Consider the following 19,798-nt stretch of genomic DNA (forward strand, 5'->3'; position numbering starts at 1 on the left):
GTAGGATGAATTACAGACTAATATTTTTTTTTTTCGCAGTTCCACATACAGGTAGTCCTCAACTTAATCACCATTCGTTTATGGACTGTTCAGAGTTGCAACGGCACTGAAAAAAGTGATTTATCACGTTTCCGATTGTTGTTGTCAGGATTCCAGCAGTTACTCCAATTAAATCATGAGCCTCAAGCCACACTCCGAAAACTGAAAAGGATTTATTTGAAGTTAACATTCTACGTCTGGCATTAGCCTTAGCATAGCTGACTCTGAGATATGTAATTCACTGTCACCCTTGATCCTGCTTTCCCACCCACCTCTCTGGGTGTATCATCCAATGACACACATCCATAGCCAAGAGTCATCAATCATGCTCTCCAATTAGATTTTTGTGCTGCAGAAACTTCAGTCATCTAATCAGTCTTCGAAGAAAATATGAATGGAATGTACTTTCGATTCCACACTGCTGCCTGCTCTTTAAAACTCCCGCCCCCCCCTTCTTTCTGTTGTCAACTATGAAACGTGTATACAAAATGTTTTATGAGTTGACAGTTGTAGCATCCCGATGGTCATGTGATCCAAATTCAGATGCTCGGTAACTGGCATGTACTTATGACGGTTGCTGTGTCCCGGGGTCATGCCATGAACAAGGTCAATGGGGACACCAGATTCACTTAACCGTGTTCAGGTAGTCCCCGATGTACAACAGTTCGTTTAGTGGCGGTTCAAAGTAAGGACTGCACCAATAAAGGGCTTGTGACTGTTTTTCACACTTATGACCATTGCAACACCCCGCACGATCCTGTGATTTACATTCGGAGGCTTGGCAACCGGCTCCTAGTTATGACGATTGCAGTGTTCCGGAGAGGGAGGGGTTTCACATGATCCCCTTTTGTGACCTTCCGGCAAGCAAAGTCAAAGGGGAAGCCAGATTCGATGATCATTTGGCCCCGCCCGCCCTCCCCTGCCCTAGTCTGTCCTATATTTCCGTGTTTTGCAGCCCAGCTGATTCGCACGGCACCGCAGATTGCAATGCCTCAGCTGTTTCACTCACCGGGGCTGCAGCAGAAGGCAAGTTTTAGAGCTGAAAACGGGCGGTTTTCAAATGCTGCGTGCGCGCGCAAAGTGTGCACTTACCAAACCAGTTGTTACACTGGTCGAATCCCACCCCTGCTTAACCTGCAGTGATTCACTTAGCACCTGGGGAGAGAAAGGTCGTAAGATGGAGCAAAACCCACTCAACAACGCTTAGCCATGCTTAGAAACGTCAGGCATAATGGGTGGCCATAATTCGAGGACTTCCTGTAGTAGTGGAGAAGTAAGGAGACGGTTACTTTCCTGGTGTGGAGACAATCACTTGGTTCTCAACATCAATGAGAACAAGGAGCTTATAACGGACTATAGAAGGAACAGATCCGACATCGGAGCCATTGTTTATCAATGGAGACCGAGTAGAGCAAGTGGCCAGATTTAAGTTTCTGGGGTGTTCCCATCAAAGAGGACCTGACCTGGGGGTGCCCACATTGCAGGACTGGTCAAAAGGGCCCAGCAGAGATTATACTATCTGAGGCTTCTCAGGAAACAACAACGGAATGAAAAAGTGCTGGTGACCTTCTACCGCTGCACCATAGAGAGTATCTTAACTTACTGCACCTCTGTATGGTTTGCCAATTGCACAGGGGCAGATAGGAAAGCGCTCCAGAGGGTTAACGTCATTGCCCAGAAGATCGTTGGTTGCCCTCTCCCCTCTTTGGAAGAGCTTTCTAGCGCCCGCTGCCTTAAGAAAGTTCAAAACGTTCTCAAAGATCCATCTCATCCTGGGAACCCTTTTTTTCTAACTATTACCATCTGGCAGACGGTACAGGATAATAAAAACAAGGACAAATAGGCTGAAAAACAGCTTCTATCCCAGGGCAGGAACTCCATTGAATTCTACTGTATAGTGCAATATTCATGCAATACCAAGGGTTTTCAATTCAATTGTATAGAATGTGAAGGGTGTGTGTTTGTGTTTATTTTCATAGTCATAATGTATACTGAAAATGGTATTTAATTTTGTTGTACGAGGTGCCATGACAAGAAAGTAAACTAAACTTAAAAAAAAAAAACCTACCAGGTGAAGTGTAGGTAACTGGCTAAAAAATGTTGACTGCAGTATTTCCTTTTCCTTATTCCTTGGAACTCAAGTTCGACGTTGCTAAACGCTGACAATTATTGTTCTTGGACCAAACATTCTTCCTTTCTTGCGTTTGGTGTGTTGGAGAATTTATTTAACTTTGGAAGGTGCCAGTTAAAACTTCCAATGTGTTTGACCTTTCGGAGTCAAATAATACAAAATAGTATCTTTTGGACTCTTTCCCAAGCAGAGGGAAGCCAGAAATAGATTTCACGTTCACCCCTGTACAGGTAGCCTTTGACTGACAGCTGTTTTGTTTAGTGGCCATTTGAAGTTAGAATAGCACAGGAGGAGGGAAGAAAAAAAGGATTGATGCGGAAAATAAAAAGATGTAAAATCAGATCTGGCCATAGAATGACTTGCTTTACAAACTATCCCGACTTATGACCAAAATCGTGTTTCTCGCTTATGGTTGTAAGTCGAGAGCTATTTGTAAAATAAGGGCAGAGAGGAGCCCTCAGCTTACGACTGCAGCTGGGCCCAGAGTTTCAGTTGCCAAGTGAGACAGTTGTTAAATGAATTTGATTTTCAGCACAAAAGTGTGATGACCTGGGGCATAGCACAAAGGCAACACTGTCAGATAATCAGTAGGAGTCCCTTTATTAGTGCCAACTTTGCCCCCAATGTCCTGGCTACCTTCTGGCTGGAGAAAAACTCCCCCAGGAGCAGGCTTTGGTTGCAGAGAATCAAGTCCAAAACCTAGTCAACAAAAACTGTAACTTAGTCCAATCGAGGCAAAATGAGGTCATTAGTCTGATTGGGCAGGCGCAAGAATTCCAGACTTCCAGAGATGAAAGCATGGCAATAACACAACATGGTTGTGGAGACGCCAGGAACATAGATAAGCAAAGTCAACACAAGATAAACTCACGTTTGCTCCCAGCAGCTGCCGCATTTATCATGCATCACTTTTAAACTTTCATTCCTAGGTGTGGTTAATGAAGGGAATCAGGGCCCTTTCCTCCCCTGTAAGCCACGCAACTAATGTTGCTCCCTTCTTCATTCCTTCCTGCGTGCCCTAGGATAAAGAGGGGATGGGCCTGGGTCTTCCTCTGAACTCCCTCTCCCTTGTTCTATCTCTCCCTTGTTCTACCTCTTCCCTGCTCTGCCCAGTCAGACTTTGCCGTTCCCCAGTTTCCTCCACAGCTAACGGAGCCACACTCCTACTCCCTATCAGCTGTTTTGTCTTCCTCCTCGGATTCAGAATCCGACAGGGGCATGACACAAAAGTAAAAGAAATATCTCTTTGTGGATTTCCCCAAGCAAGGAACTGTGGGAGGTGGGGGAACCAATGAAATACATCCTATAACCTGGGAAATACAGGGGGTAGTCCTCCGGTTATGACCACACAATTGAGCCTAACATTTATGTTGCTAAGTGAGACGTTTGAATTTCACTCCATTTTATGAACTTTCATGTCATTGTTAAATGAATTGCTGCCGTGGTTAAATTAGTAACATGGTTGTTAAGTGAGTCTGGTTTCTCCATTGATTTTGCTTGTCAGAAGGTCGCGAAAGGTAAATGCTGTGACTCCAGGGACAATGCAACTGTCATAAATGCAAGTCAGCTGCCAAGTGTCTTGAGTTTCGATCACGTGAGCGTGGGGGTGCTGTAATGGTTGTAAGTGTGAAAAACTGTTGTAAGTCACTTTTTTCAATGCTGTCCTAATTATGAATGGTCACTGTTTTAAGTTGAGGGCTACCTGACCATGTTGGTGTGGATGGAGTATGTAAGGTAAGAAAAGAGGCATTGTCCTCTGGATTTCAACTCTCGGGCAGAACGCTTCAGCATGGGTCTCTGACAATTCACTTCGGCCAACTCACAACAGTCAACTTGTCATGGCAAAACTTACAGTGGTCAATTTGCCATGGCCCAACTCACCACGGTCAACTCACAATGGTCAACTCGCCATGGCCAACCCACAATGGTCAACTCGCTATGGCCTATTCACAACAGTCAATTGATCATGGCCAACTCAATGGTCAACTCACTACGTCCAATTCACAATGGTCAATTTGCCATGACCAACTCACAATGGTCAATGGCCAGTGGTCAATTTGCCGTAGCCAATTCACAATGGTCAACTCGCTATGGCCAACTCACAATGGTCAATTCGCCATGGCCAACTCGCTGCAGGAAAACTCACTGCAGGACAAGGGTTACACTGATATCAAATAAATGGCGGAATAGATTGATTAAAGGAAGAATTGCAAAAGGAGGGAGAAAATGAACGACAAAAATTAAAACCATTTTTTAAATTCTAAATAATTACGTTGAATTGATCAGTTGTCCTGCATCGAGTGGCCATGGCAAGTCCTCCCACGGTGAGTCGGCCGTGATGAGTTGGCCTCAGTGTGTTGGCTGTAGCAAGTCGTCCCATTCCGTCCAGAGTGTATCCCAAAGAAAGGGCAGAGAAATGGCGTCTTCACATCGAATTGCACACTTTTTCTCTCACACACACACAAACCCAGGGAAACACACGGGGGGAAAAAAACCCTTTGTCTGTTCCGATGGTAGAATTTCCTGTCCCTAATCTTTGCCATCTGCTCCGTCTTTCCTGGCTTTTGCCAGCAGCTCCGTCAGAGCTAGGAAGGATCGGGGTGGGGTGGGGGGTGGGGTGAGGGGGGCAGGAGGACTGAGACTTTGCCACAAGAAAGAGGCCAACGAAACAAACCTAAGACGATGCAAATTGCTGATCTTCTTCTTTCGGCTTAGAAAGAGCTGCAACCGCAAGCGTGTAACTCAAGCTGTTTACCGGCGTTGTTACCTCCAGACAGCCGGGGTTACACCCTGGTGATTATCCTGATTAACAGTGGCACCTCCGGCAGTCAAAGGGGACTCACAGGTTATCTAATTTTAGAGGATCACAGAAGAACTCCGTGGCTGGTTCGTCCTGGAAGACCATGGTTTAAAAGAGACAGGCCACTCTTTGGAAGACAACAAAGCCCATATTTTGTACAGAGGGGATGGCTGGTTTGAAAGAAGAGTCGAAGAGGCCACCTAGGTCCAAATTATACAAACAACTAGGCACAAGCACACACACACACACACACACACTGCATGCCATGACTTGCTAAACAACTAATTCCCCCAACACTGTCAAACTTTTTACCAAGACTGTATTATGGTGATTTTTCTCATCCTTCCTATTACCTGTCTCCTTCCCCTGATGACTATAATCGTGTTGCTTGTGTCTTTAGGATTTATTTAGTTTCCTAGGATGATTTGATTGCTTATTTAGTATCTTATGACTATCACTAAGTGTTGTATCTTATACTTGTTGATGGATGTATTTATTTTATGTTCACTGAGAGCTTATGCACTGAAGACAAATTCCTTCTGATTCCAATCACACTTGGCCAATGAAGAATTCTACTCTACTCTACTCTACTCTACCCTACCCTACCCTACCCTACCCTACCCTACCCTACTCTACTCTACTCTACTCTACTCTACTCTACTCTACTCTATGGAAATAGCCTTCAGCACTGCATTCTAGCCACTGCGCCACCATGGCCCATATCTTGTCAAACGCGATGCAGTTCTCACCAATTTTAGTAAGAACATTTAGTAAGGACAAAAATGATCACTGGGTAGTACACTTCCCACTCATTACCTATTAAATGGAGCCTCACAGCCAATCTAGCACTGACCTGCCCCGATTTAATTTAAACATGTTTGAGAAACCTTTCACGTTTCTTAACCTGCCTTTCGTTTGCTTCTTAGGCTACAGAGTCCTGGCAATAGAGCTGTTTTCTAAAAACATCAATCCGGTGGTGGAAGAATTTCGACGTAAGTGTGTGGTGAGCGGAAGAGCATAACCATATCCTACTCAGTGTCTGGCATGGCTCCCTCTCCACAGCCATGTTTGGGGGTGTGTGTGTGTGAAAAATCCAGTTGCATCGGGAAGACACGACCTTGTTCCGCCTTAACCCGGCATCCGTCTCCACTTCGCCTTGTGACGTCTGTTGTGTGTGTGTGTGTGTACGTGTGTGTCTTTGCAGAGGCCGAACTGTCCTGCATTATTGCTGCCACCAAAACAGCGAATCCCAGGATTGAATGGAAGAAAATCGGTAGCCAAGGCACAACCTATGTGTATTATGACGGGAAGGTGCAAGGTAGGGAAGCTTCTGGAAGCTCTCTCCGGGGCTTCAGGACCTCATTTGCGCTGGGGGGTGCCCAAGATTTAGGAGCAATTTTGGAAGGCGTGCTGGTGGGGACCAGAGGTGATATTCAGCGGGTTCTGACCAGTTCTGCAGAATCACCGGTAGCGGAAATTTTGCGTAGTTCGGAGAACCGGCCAATACCACCTCTGACTGGCTCCGCCAACCCCATCTCTTCTCTGCCTCCCGAGTCCCAGCTGATTGGCTGGGTCTTCTTTGGTCGCCCTGCACAGGAGAACGGAGCTGGAAAGCAGGTTAGTGGGATGGGAAGGGAATGGGGATTTTGCAGTAACCTTCCCCTGCCACGCCCACCAAGCCACGCCTACCAAGCCTCGTACACAGAACTGGTAGTATAAAAAAAATTGAATCCTGCCACTGGTGGGGGATCTGTACTTTCTTCTCCACTTCTGCCTAAAATCATCTGAGCTTTGTTAGGGACAAGTGGTGGCATTCTACCAGTTTGGCTGAACCAGTAGCTCCAGTGATCATCTGTGAGCGAACCAGTTGGCTCCGACGATCGGTTGCTGGGCCCTCCCACTCTCCCCGCCTCTATACGGTCCTTTATTTCCTAGTTTTGAAGCTCAGCTGTTTTGCGTGGCACGGCTGCTGAACACACAAGGGAGAGTGCGGGATTTGCAGGAGAAGGTCAGTAGGAAACCCTCTTGAGTGTGGGCCAAGCATGCCCACCAAGCCATGCCCACTGGACCGGTGGTTAAAAAAGAGTTGAATCCCACCACTGTCAGGGACATCCAGAAGCCGTGGAGGGTTGTTTTGCTGAGTGTTTAAAATGAAGGTGCTGTCATGCCCCTGTTGGAATCTGATTCTGAGTGGGGAAGTGGAAAAGCTGACAGGGAGTGGAAGTGTCACTCTGATTGCTGGGGAGGAAACTGGGGAAGGGCACAGTCCAGCTGGGCATTCAGAGGAAGACCCAGGCCCACCCCCCTCTTCATCCTAGGGCACACAGGAAGGAACGGAGAAGGGAGCAACATGGCTTACGGGGGAGGAAAGGGCCCTGATTCCCTTCATTAGCTGCAGCTGGAAAAACAGAATATAAACTTTATATTATAAAGGGTGATTGCACACAGCATCTTGCTGGAAGCAAAGCGTGCATTATCTTTGTCGAGGCTTTGTTGAGGTTGTAGAATGGGGCAAAGCTCATCCGAAGAACCGTCTCACTTAGCAGTGGGACATGTTGGGCTCGGTTATGGTCGTAAGTGGGGGACTGCCTGTATGCTAGGATCTTCAGTCTGCCTGTCTCCTCTGCTTCTCCTCCACCCTTAGGGGAATGGGTAAACCGGGTGCAACTCATCAGCAGGACGTCCCTGACCATCTACAACGTCACCCGAGCTGATAAAGGGATCTACCGGTGTGAGGTGGTAGCTCCCGATGATGCCATCCTCGGTGCAGAAATCAACGTTAACCTAACGGTTCACGGTATGTTTCTCGATAAACCTGGATTAAGCCTCATGGGCCATGCCTGTTTCCCTTGTATAGGAACCCAGAGTGGAAAGCAAGTTTTTAAAGAGAGTGTGTGTGTGTGTGTGTGTGTGTGTGTGTGTGTCAGAGAGAGAGAGAGAGAGAGAGAGAGAGAGGGAGGGAGAAAGAGACAGAGGAAAAGAGCAAAAAAAAAGAGGAAGAGGAAGAGGGGAAGAGAGAGGGAGGGAGAAAGGGGAAGAGAGGGAGAGAGAGAGAGAGAGAGAGAGAAAGAAAGAAAGAAAGAAAGAAAGAAAGAAAGAAAGAAAGAAAGAAAGAAAGAAAGAAAAGTGAGAGGTAGAGAAAGAAGAGAGAGAGAGAGAAAGGAAGAGGGAAAAGAGAAAGAAAAAAAGAAAAAGTAAGAGAAAGAGTAAAAGAGAAAGAGAAAAATAGTAAGAGAAAGAGTAAAAGAAAGAGAAAGAAAGAAAGAAAGAAAGAAAGAAAGAAAGAAAGAAAGAAAGAAAGAAAGAAAGAAAAGTGAGAGGTAGAGAAAGAAGAGAGAGAGAGAGAAAGGAAGAGGGAAAAGAGAAAGAAAAAAAAGAAAAAGTAAGAGAAAGAGAGTAAAAGAGAAAGAGAAAAATAGTAAGAGAGAAAGAGTAAAAGAAAGCGTATGAGAGAAAGAGAGAGAGAGAGAGAGAGAGAGAGAAACAAAGGGAGAAAGAGAAAGAGAGAAAGTAAAAGAGAAAGACATTAAAAGAGAGAGAGAGAGGAAGAGAGAGAGAGAGAGGAGTGGGGGAGTGTATTGACTATAACATGGTGTGTTCCATTCCCAAAGCAGTCTCCTAACGAGGTGAACTACAGTCATTAAATACTTCATTAGGAGGTTTTGGCCTTACACTCTTTTTTTCTCTTTTTGTATTTGTGTGTACATGTGTACTTGCCAGAATGTTACCTGGTCCTCAGAAAAGAGACAGTTGACTAAGTACACATGGCTCCTTCGTGCAAACTCAGGTCTTCAGTTGTGCTCAATGCCCCACCTGCTCTTGAGTAGCAGAGCCTCCCCAACAACTGAGAGGGTCTAATGGGGGTGGATCCCACCCCTTACCTGGACTTTTCCAAAGCTTTGTGTGTGTGTATGTGTGCGTGCTCTTTGTATTGTGTAGCTTTTCCGATTGAACCAGATTAATAACTTGACCAACTGGTGCCCCGTGAGATTAATATTATATCGCTAAGCTTGTCCTGTAAATCCTTTATCCGTTCAGCTGGATGTCTTTAACTTCCAGGCTATGAATGAGGAGTGATAATGAATACTCCACTCGTATGAAAAGCATTCTAATTATTTACACACACACACACACACACACGGCTGAGAGTAATTTACCTTCTGGTTTTTCTTTCCTGGGATTGCAGACTGTTGAATAGGAAATTTTCATGAAGGTATGAATGTGGTTCCGTAGTCACTAAATCATGGTTGGGTTGATCTGCATGAACCAAGAGAAGCTGCCAAGAACCTTCAACCCAGATACCGTCCTGTATGCCTGAAAGATTTTGGCAGGATTTGACGCTGCTTTCGCCGGATAATTTCTTCCTTCGTGGCATCTGGAAACCACGATTGTGGGTTTGTGACGAACTCCTTGTTTTCACCCAGCTTGTGAATAAAGTTTGATGTTGGCCTGTTTTTGGAGCCCACCGGAGTTGGCTGCAAACTCACAATCTCAGATCTGTCCAAAAGATGGAGAAAACGGAATTCAATGCTGCCCGGATGATCCTGGCTGTATAGAGGAGAAAGGAGAATGTAGCATGTTAATTGCAAGGCTGACACCCATTTCTCGCTGCTTGTATCTCTTGCATTAAACCCTGGTTTAATGGGATGTGCAGATAATTCTGGCAGGCTGAATGTGGGAAGAGCATGCTTCTTAGCAACCTGGGGAAGCGGGCAACGCTCACACCTCGCAGTTGATCAGTCCACTAGATCACATGCTTTGAGGGCCATCTTGATAACGATCTCGAGTTCATTGCTCACTCTGAGATAGGCAGCTTTCGATGGAGCGCCCAAGAAAGGAAGGACACGAATCCGCTTCTCTATATTTCCACAGCATGTATTGATACTGTTGATTTTCTGACTTTCCCGAACCCTCTTTTTCAAAGTGGGCTCGGGAGTACAGTGGCCCTTGAGTTATGACTGTAAAGGAGCCCAGAATTTCTCTCCTACGTCACGATAGTCGTAAGTTGAAGTGTTGTGGCTTGTTGGCCACCAGCTCCTCCAGCAGCCAAATCAGAGGACGTGGCATGGGAGTCAGGAAGAGGGAATGGATTTGGGAGAGAGAGAGAGAGAGAGAGAGAGAGGAGGGAGGGAGAGAGGGGAAGAAAAGGGAGGGAGGGAGCCCAGACTGTCCGTCAGCCCTCAGATGGAGAGTCAACAGCCCTCAAGTCATGAGGGTCAGCATCGGGGTAACCTGGGAGCTCTGAGGGGAAGGGGGAATGGAGGTGGCAGAGAGAGAGAGAGAGAGAGAGGTGGAGCCTAGGCGGTCCATCAGTACTCAGATGGAGAGTCAAGAGCCCCCAAGTCTGGAGGTGGCTGATGAGTAAGAGGAGGAACAGCTGGGTCCAGTGCCTGATGCGCAGATACACAGAAAGCAGAGGAGAGGAGGGCAGTGGAAATCTATGGGCCGGTCCTTTGAACAGAAGAGCCACTGCTGCTAGCAAAGTCCCACCCTAGCTCTGGGGATAAAAGGCAAAGGATGGAAATGAATAGATGTGGCAGACAACTATTCAACTTCCTGCCGGACAGACTTATTAGCCTGCAGCGAGAGAGCAACTTTTAGCCGGTGCTACCAGCGCTCCTAATAAAAGAATCTTTGAGGGTTAAACTTCAGAGGGTTTGTCGTGTTTGGGCAGCTGGGTCAGAACATATAGTATCTACATGACTGGATCCATTTTTATAACCTTTCGCACAGCAGTCCCAGTTTTGGCTCTGTTGTAACTCCAAATGGTCCCTACGTGACTGGACGTTCAGCCTCTCTGTCCCACACCAGAGGACACTAAACCTGAAAGTGGGCGGGGCAGGCACGTCCAGTCCGATGCACATCATTTATTTTTTGCCCTTTTCCCCCTCCAGTGAAACCCGTGGCCCCCAAATGCCGGGTGCCCCCTTCTGTCCCCGTGGGGAAATCAGCCACCCTCTACTGCCAGGAAAAGGAAGGCTTCCCAGAGCCGACCTACAGCTGGTACCGTAACGATGAAACGTTGCCCCTCGATTCCAAAGCCAGCACTAAGTTCCAGAATTCTTCCTTTACAGTGAACCCCAAAACCGGCATGTTGGTAAGTCTCTAGGCTGAGGACAAGGAGAAGCGGGGGGTGGGGGGGTGGGATGTCCTTACTTGGAGAAAGATTTGGAAGAGAGGCTAATTCCGCTGGTTTTATATTTTATAATTATATTATAAAATGATAATTATAAGAGATTTTATAACTCAGACTTTACCATTTAGCTGGGCTTTCTCCTATTCAGGGTAGAAGGTATTCATGGTTTTTTTTTTATTAGTTTTTGTTAATGTGGGCTCCTTCGTGTTCTCTGAGGTTGGTGGTTTTCTTGCAGACGTTTCATTGCCCAACTAGGTGGTATCATCAGTGCTAGAAGGGACTAGGGCAGGGGTGGGCAAACTTTTTGGCTTGGGGGCCTCATTGACTTTTAAAATTTGATAGACAGGCCGCCACCTGGTGTCGAAATGCCTGTCATTGCAAGTCAAAATCAAATGAATGCAATCATTCAATCATTCACATCAAACCTTAGTCCTGTACCAATCTTCGGCGGGCCGGATTAAAAAGACCAATGGGCCGGATATGGCCCCCGGGGCATAGTTTGCCCACCCCTGGACTAGGGTGTGTGGACAGGAGGAGGAGGAGGAGAATGACTGTGGGGTCCTTGGTGTTCTCTGAGTTTGGCTGTTTTCTTGCAGACATTTCATTGCCCAACTAGGTAACGACATCGGCGCTGGAAAGGAGTGGGGTGTGTGGACAGGAAGAGGAGAAAGACTGTGGGGTCCTTGGTGTTCTCTGACTGTGTTGTTTTCTTGCAAATGTTTCATTGTCCGGATAGGTAGCATCTTCCACGCTAGAAGGGAGTGGGGTTTGCTCTCTGTGTATGTACTTGCCCTGCCCAACCAAGGATCTATCAAGAATACTCCCACCAACGCTGACAGGGCAAACCACTAGTATGTAAAAAGACAGCAAATCCATCGCCTTCTAGCACTGATGGTGTAACCTAGTTGGGTCATGAAACGTCATCCAGAAAACAAGAGAGCACCAAGGATCCCATCGCCATTGTTGTCCTCTTCCTCCTCTTCCTCCTCCTCCTCTTCTTCCTTCCTTCCTTCCTTCCTTCCTTCCTTCCTTCCTTCCTTCCTTCCTTCCTTCCTTCCTTCCTTCCTTCCTTCCTTCCTCCCTCCCTCCCTCCCTCCCTTCCTTCCTTCCTTCTTTCCTCCTTTCTCCTCCTCCTCCTTCCTCCTCCTTCTTCCTCCTCCTTCTCCTCCTCCCTTCCTTCCTTCCTTCTTCCTTCTTCCTCCTCCTTCCTCCTCCTCCCTCCTCCTCCTCCCTTCCTTCCTTCCTTCCTTTCTTCCTTCCTTCTTCATCCTCCTTCCTCCTGTTCTCCTCCTCCTTCCTCCTCCTTCCTCCCTCCCTTCCTTCCTTCCTTCCTTCCTTCCTTCCTTCCTTCCTTCCTTCCTTCCTTCCTTCCTTCCTTCCTTCCTTCCTTCCCTTCCCCTCCTCCCTCCTCCTCCACACCCACACTCCCTTCTAGCACCGGTGATGTTTCCTAGTCAGACAGTGAAACGCCCGCAAGAAAGCAACCAAGCCCAGACAGCACCAGGGACACCTCTCATTTCAACCCTGAGCTACCAAATATTCTCCTCTATTAATAAAACTCTTGTATTCGGTTGAAGCTTTTATTTAAACCTCTAACTGATCAGAATGGGGAGAGGAGGAAGGCCACCCCTGTGACAGAAGCACTCTGCCATTCCGATGGCGAAGACTATTAGGGCCAGGACTGGCTTATATATCTATGATTCTGTCCAGTCAATCAACAGCCCAACTTTAAAATAGGCTTTCAATTCCGTACAACAAGGAATCCAAAGAGGAAAACAGGTCAAGGAGGAAGATATGGCAGCCTTGGCAGGAAACTTTTGGAAACTTAGCATGGCAATAAAGAAAGAAAGAAATCCAGACTTCAGCTTTCCTTTCCTTTCTTTTTCTACAAGGAGGTCTGTTTCATTCCCTTCCTTCCTTCCTTCCTTCTTTTCTCTTCGTAATGGACAGGAAGCTTCCAAAACATACATCGACGTGCTTCCTTTCCAAGCCGTGATCCAGAAGAGAACAAGTTTCCTGCAGATGGGGAGGGGGGGGAGGGGGCTTCTGTTAAGGACCTGAAATTCTCCCAAGTGCAGGAAACACACTCACCCTGATTCTCCTTCGCCCAGGCCTTTGAAGAAGTCCACAAAGGAGATTCGGGTCGCTACAGCTGCAGAGCCACGAACGTCGTGGGCGAAGCCTGGTGCGAAGGGATCGAAATGGAAGTCTGTGAGTAGCAGGGCAACGTTCTCGCGGGGGCGGGGTTCTCTTCAGCTCACTGGCAGTCCTCTCTTTATGACCTGATGTTGGGTTTGGCATTTCCAACTCTCTGACCTAGGCTTCCCCCAGCAGCACGGAGCCGAATCCTCGTCCCGATAAACCCCCTTTTATTTAATCGACCGTGAATTTCCTCTCCAACAAAGTCCCGGCTAACATTCTTCCAAGAGAGTTTCCAATGACAGCTGTCAACTCATAAAACAGTCCTATGCCTGTTTTAGTAGTTGCCTTTAAAAAAAAAAAGAAGTGGCGGGGGGAAGAAGGAAATTTGGAAGAGCAGTGTGGCAGTTTGAAAGCGGAAGTACATCCCAACTCTTATCTTTAAAAGATTGAAACTAAAATCCCAGAGCTTTTGCCCGTGAATATATTTAATTGGAGAACGTGATGGATGACACCCAGCCTGTGAAGATGCTCAATTGGAGAATCTGCTTTATGAGACACTTAAGAGGGAGGCGGGGGGAAACAGGGTCACAGAGGACGTAAATTACATAGGCCCGAGTTGGCTTCATCCAGGGCAATGCCAGTATGTTGCCTCTAATAAATCCTTTGAAGTTTTTTGAAGTTTGGCTCGAGAATCCTGATTTAATTAGGGCGATGGCTGGAATCCTGACATACAAGCCTTTTATCAGGCTTAGAGCGTGGACAGGCCGATATCTTTCAGACTCCGCAATATTTGGCAGGCATGCCGAAATGAACTAATTGTCTTCCTGCAAAGCCCCGCTACCCCTTTCTCTCCTCTTTTATTCCCTATGGGAGAGGGCATTCACCGGCCACCTGTGGCTTTACTCCCCAAGTCGGCCCTTGTTCCTCAGCTGTTCCCTTCTGTGCATGCGCATACTGGGAACAGGCTCCAGCTGTTCTTCTGCCTCTGATGTCTGACTCCAAAGGCAGCTGATCACTGTTGGACGGCCCTGGCCCCATCTCTGGCTCTGATGCAGAGCCCTTGTCAGAGACTTCCGCAGACTCCAGGAATGGCCCAGGTTCCTCCTGAACCCCCTCACTGTCCGAATCTGCTGCTGGCTCCTCTGGCCGCTGTCAGGCCACAACACACTCAGGGAAGCGAAACCTCATGTGACCAAGCAACGACAGTTTGGGTAGCCATGGTTGTGGTCGTTAGGCAAGGACATCCTATGTCTCTTGCCTTGTTGCGATCACCTTCATTTCAACTCTCCTCCTCCGTAACTCAACCTCATCTCTATCTGAGGGAAAATTCCACTATATGAGACAAACAGGCAGAAGACCGGCACCCATGAACACTGATTAGCAGTCAGAAAACATGATGAAAACTCTTTAGTTTCACAACGTATGGAGGGACTTAACTGGAGTTGCAATTGGGAAATTGACCATCGCAGACCAAGCAAGTCCCAAAAATTCTTGGGAATTTCTAGAGGCCTGGCACTCTCACAGATTAGCCATCAATAAACTCATGGACATAAACAGCACCTACATACTGTGCAAAAGGGACAATCAACGAGCCAAAAAGGGAACCCAAAACCCAAAACACCTGCCCACCAACAGTCAGCACCCAGATAGGCATAGACTAACTCCGAGTTTAACATCAGACCAACAGTCAAGTAAATAATACCCTAATCAAGGAATTGCTGAACAAGCCAATAGTAAACAACTTACTTTCTTTCTTTCTTTCTTTCTTTCTTTCTTTCTTTCTTTCTTTCTTTCTTTCTTTCTTTTGTTTTCTTCCTTCCTTTGTTTCTCTCTTTCCACCTTCCCTCCTCTCTCCCTCTCTCCCTCCCTCCCTCTCTTTCTTTCTTTCTTTCTTTCTTTCTTTCTTTCTTTCTTTCTTTCTTTCTTTCTTTCTTTCTTTCTCTTTCCCTTTCTTTTCTTTTTCTTTCCTCCTTCCATCCATCTCTCCCTCCCTCCCTCTCCTTTCTTTTCTTTTTCTTTCTTTCTATCTTCCTTCTTTTCCTCTCTCTTTCTTTCCTCCTTTCCTCTCTTTCTTTTCCTTTCATTCATCTTCCTGCCTGCCTTTTCTTTCTTTCTTTCTTTCTTTCTTTCTTTCTTTCTTTCTTTCTTTCTTTCTTTCTTTCTTTCTTTCTTTCTTTCTTTCCTCCTTCCCTCCCTCTTCTTCCTTTCCTTTTTCTTTCTTTCCTTTCCCACCCATGCTGTATCCAATGACTTTAGGTAGCTTTCTATTGGAGATAAACGCTTCGGTTGGTAGAAGCCAGAATACTCTGGAGTTGGGCACTTGGGACATGTCATCTGACACTCCTTTCCCTTCTACAGATGACCTTAATATTGTTGGGATTGTGATTGGAGTGCTGGTGGTGCTGATCGTCCTGTCCCTGACCACAGTGGGGATCTACTGTGCCTACAGGAATGGCTTCTTCGTCCACAACAAACAAAACGGAAACAGGTACGACTTAATTGTCGAGCGCTGGGCTTATGAACCCAAAGGAAGTATGTGCACACATGGCAGGGCATGAAATTTATTTTGTGCTACTCCTACTAAGAAGGGAAAAGGAGAAACATGGCCAGTGGCAAATCACGTTATAAACAGAAGCACTCCAAAAATGTTGACTTCGTTGCTTGGAAACCTTCCCTTCCTGAACAAGTTTCTTTCTTCATCCTTCTTTGGTAGAAAAGCACTGGGTGCTGTACGGAAGTGACTAGAGAAACAGAGAAAGAAATTCAGTCTGGATAGGTGCCAAAAGAAATAGGATTGGCTGTCATTAATCCTGCGTTTCTCTAGGCAGTTTAGGGAGTGTAATAGAGAACTTAGAACAATTCTTGACCAGGGTTTTTATGTCACGTTGGTAGTGTCGGGACAGGTTTAAATGTTGGCCCTCGCAAAAGAATGAATGAATGAATGAATGAATGAATGAATGAATGAATGAATGAATGAATGAATGAAAAAAGCCAGTTTAGGGAGGATGATAGCCAAGAAAAAATCTTGACCAGGGTTTTTATGTAATTCTAACAATGTTTGGACAGGTTTAGATGTTGGCCCTTGCAAAAGAATGAATGCATGAATAGGATGGGTGGATGGATGAAGGAATGAACGAACAAACAAAAGAATGAACGAATGAACGAATGAATGAAAGTAAAAAGCCGGTTAGGGAGGATGATAGAGAGCTGAGAAAAAATCTTGACCAGGGCTTTTACGTCATTTTAACAGGGCTGATTTAATCAATCAGTCAGTGAATCAATCAATCAATCAATCAAACATACAATTTACTGCCATTGGGCAAGTAATACTCAAATTTGGAGTATACTCCAAATTTGGATACTCAAATTTTCTCTTTCCTCCGATCTCTGTTGAATGAAAGGAAATGAGACTTGTCTGTTGGACCAGCAGTCTTAAGTACCAAATCCAAAGCAACAGATGGCTTCAGAATTAGCCCTAACAGGAAACAACACACCAGGAACAGGAAAAGCATGCCAATGTCAGCGAAGAGCGATAATCGTTCTTTTTTTAAAAAATTATTCAGCTGACTCAGACATTGAAGCTGCCGGTGATCTTCCGTCTTTTCTCAGAAAAACTGAAATTGCATGGATTTCCCCTATGGATAGTCTTTGTAACTTTAGCACACAAGAGACCTCCAAATCACATGCAGGAAATCTTGATTTTAGTGTTAATTCCGTGGCTCTCAGTTGTAGCAATCCAAAGCTGAATTTATGGACAATCCCAAATCGTTGAGTTTAGCAGCAGGCAAGGTTTAGCAAATTCGCCTGGATGCCCTGTGCATATTATTATGTATATTGTGCACATTTTTACATATTTCATGGGTTTTGCTTTGATGACACATATTTTATGCATATGTAGACTCATCCTTGGTTTCAACTCATTCCCCTTTCTCCCTTAGTCCAATTAAATCAAGGGAGGTGTTTTGTTTTGTTTATTTTGGTAATTGATTTTAACACAGTAGTACCAAAGTTGAAAGGAATTGTTTAGATCGGGGATGTCCAACCTTGGCAACTTTAAGACTTGTGGGCTTCAAATCCCAGAATTAGCTGGCTGGGGAATTCTGGGAATAGAAGTCCACAGGTCTTAACGTTGCCAACCTCTGGTTTATGGCATGGAATTCAACTGATCTTTATTGGGAGAGGGGAAACTATGCCTTATTAAACCACAAAGAGTTACTTTTTACCGAATGATAAAGTGGTTATAGGTACAGATCTATCTATACATAAGAGTCTATGCACAACATTGGCGCTAGATGCGAGTTGACAGAATTCAAAAGGGGTTGGATTTAGACCATTTGTGGAAACGCAACGACTCTAGGCTGATTCCTCTCTTGACTCCACCCCCTCTTGGTCTGTCCTTCTACAGAGGAGGCGATACAGTTGTTGTGTTTAACTGATGTGCTCCAACTAAACATTGCTTTCCCTTCCCAGCTACAAGACTCCCACAAAACCAGATGGCGTGAACTATATTCACACAGATGAGGAGGTAAGGGGGTCTTCTTAGACCAACCGACTATGATAGTCTTCTCCTTCCCATCCTAAGAAAAATAGTTATGGAGCTATGCCAGAGCCCAGCATTACCAGATATTAGAATTTCATTTCCTTGCGGGGGTGGTAAATATCAGGTAGGATTTTGGATTTGATTTCCAAATTGTGTTTTGGAATATGCTGCACTTGTATGTCCATTTCTAAAAAAAAAAAAAAAAAGGCACGGGATGCAGCTGCTTTAACAAGCGGCAGACAATTGCTGCATTCATGTCTCCCCTTCTCCAAAATACCTTTTGGGAATCAGATCCAAAGCATTGCTCAGCTTAACGAAGGATGCAGCTTTTCTGCCAACATTCATGAAGCACCCACTATTCCTATCCAAAATTGCTAATTAAACCCCACCTCTACTCTGGGGATGAGAATTTAGGAGTGCCCAAGGAAGGAACAAGGGCAGAGACCACCATGGTTTGGCTCAAACATTGGTCTACAGCAAGGGTCTTCAAATTTGGCAAGTTTAAGACTTGTGGACTTCAACTCCCAGAATTCCCAAGCTAACATGGCTGGAGGGAGGACTTCTGGGAGGTGAAGTCCACAAGTCTTTAAGCTGTCAAGTTTGAAGATCCCTGCTCTATAACTTAGTTTGCTTAACCGTAGATACCCAAATATGAAAAAAAGCTATCAATGGAAGAAAATATTTGTCGCTCAGGGTTAAACGTTGGGGTCCTTGGGTTTCTTGGTTGTCTTCTTGCAGATGTTTCATGACCCAACTAGGTAACTTCATCAGTGCTACAAGGGAGGGGGGGTGTTGCTCTCTGTTTATATACAAGTCCCTTCTAGCACCGATGATGTTACCTAGCTGGGTCATGAAACGTCTGCAAGCAAACAAGCTCAGAGTGTACTAAAGATCTCACAGTCCTCCTCCTTCTCTTCCTCATCCTCCCCTCTTCTTTTCCACTCCACAAAGCCCACTCACATCTGGCACTGGTGAGGTTACCTAGCTGGGTAATAAAACATCTGCAAAGGAAGCAACCAAGCTCAGAGAGCACCACAAAAAGCAGCCAGATTGAGCTCTTGCAAAATTACAAAATGCGGCCCTTTGCGTGTTCGCACAAAACGGGAAAAGTAAAAATCAAATCCATTTCAGACGGTCTGGTGCAATGGGTCAGCCCATCCAGAATTGACCAACATTCTTGGCACATCCTCCCAATGCTGGGGAAAAAAAGCCCCAAACCCCTTAGCCTCCTTGGTCATCAGCCAAACGAGCTACATCCACTGACAATTGTCGGGCGACACCTCTTGAACTCCCGTTTCTTTCCAGAAGAGTTTGGTTTAATTTGGGTAAAGCGGAGGAGAGAGGTGCGCACCCACACACCCAACCTGACCCCCTCCTTTAACAAGCTGTGTTGTGTCTTCGATGCAGGGCGACTTTAGACACAAGTCCTCCTTTGTGATCTGAAACAAGCAGAGGCCCTTCGATTTGGCCCGGTGGCGGGACCAGAAGAACCTTCCTCCCCGACGGGCAATCGCCGATGTGTGTGTGAAAACGTGTCCCTTTTTACTCCTTTCGCATTTACAAGCACGCGGGCGCAATGACCGTGGTTGGTGGGTTTTTTTAAAAACAAAACAAACTCTTTTTTTTGGTTGTTGTTGCCAAAGCCAAACTCCGTTTTTTTGTTGTTGTTTTTTAAACTGCCAAACTTCCACCTTCCAACTCCAGAAAGCGACCGTTGCCAACACCCCCAAATCTCTTTCTCTTTCTGGGAGCAAGGAGAGCATCTCTTCCATCTTTGGCAGGAGAAACCCTAACCCTAAAATCTCCCGGGTGGGGAAATCGCTCGCAAGGCCGTTCAAGGTTGCAGAGCTGCCTCTGTCTACCGCTCCACGAAAGAACGGTCAGCATCACAAACAACCTTCTGTGCCCGGCAGACTTTCGATGCCCTTTGGCAGGCCCGGTTCCGCAGGCCGAGCATCTCTTCGGGTTGCTCAGCAACAACAGACAACAACAGACGACAACACCAACGCG

The 19,798-nt window shown here is 46.0% G+C and overlaps 1 protein-coding gene across 2 annotated transcripts in view; it reads left to right on the top strand.

Moving 5' to 3' along the window:
- Positions 1-19,448, top strand: part of JAM3 (junctional adhesion molecule 3) — a 42,846-nt gene extending 23,398 nt beyond the window's left edge. The window contains exons 2-9 of one of the 2 annotated variants that reach the window (XM_026709068.2): positions 5,897-5,962; positions 6,175-6,288; positions 7,615-7,767; positions 10,865-11,067; positions 13,218-13,317; positions 15,607-15,736; positions 17,719-17,773; positions 19,196-19,448. In XM_026709068.2, coding sequence (XP_026564853.1) covers positions 5,897-5,962; positions 6,175-6,288; positions 7,615-7,767; positions 10,865-11,067; positions 13,218-13,317; positions 15,607-15,736; positions 17,719-17,773; positions 19,196-19,231 — 857 coding nt within the window. In that variant the 3' untranslated portion in view covers positions 19,232-19,448. The remainder of the gene's footprint in view (positions 1-5,896; positions 5,963-6,174; positions 6,289-7,614; positions 7,768-10,864; positions 11,068-13,217; positions 13,318-15,606; positions 15,737-17,718; positions 17,774-19,195) is intronic. The other variant, XM_087939124.1, reaches the window with a different exon arrangement.
- The last annotated feature ends 350 nt before the right edge of the window (positions 19,449-19,798 follow it).

This window comes from Pseudonaja textilis, chromosome 9, assembly GCF_049901715.1.
Source record: "Pseudonaja textilis isolate UNSWEBS1 chromosome 9, rPseTex1.2, whole genome shotgun sequence".
NCBI lineage: Eukaryota > Metazoa > Chordata > Lepidosauria > Squamata > Elapidae > Pseudonaja > Pseudonaja textilis.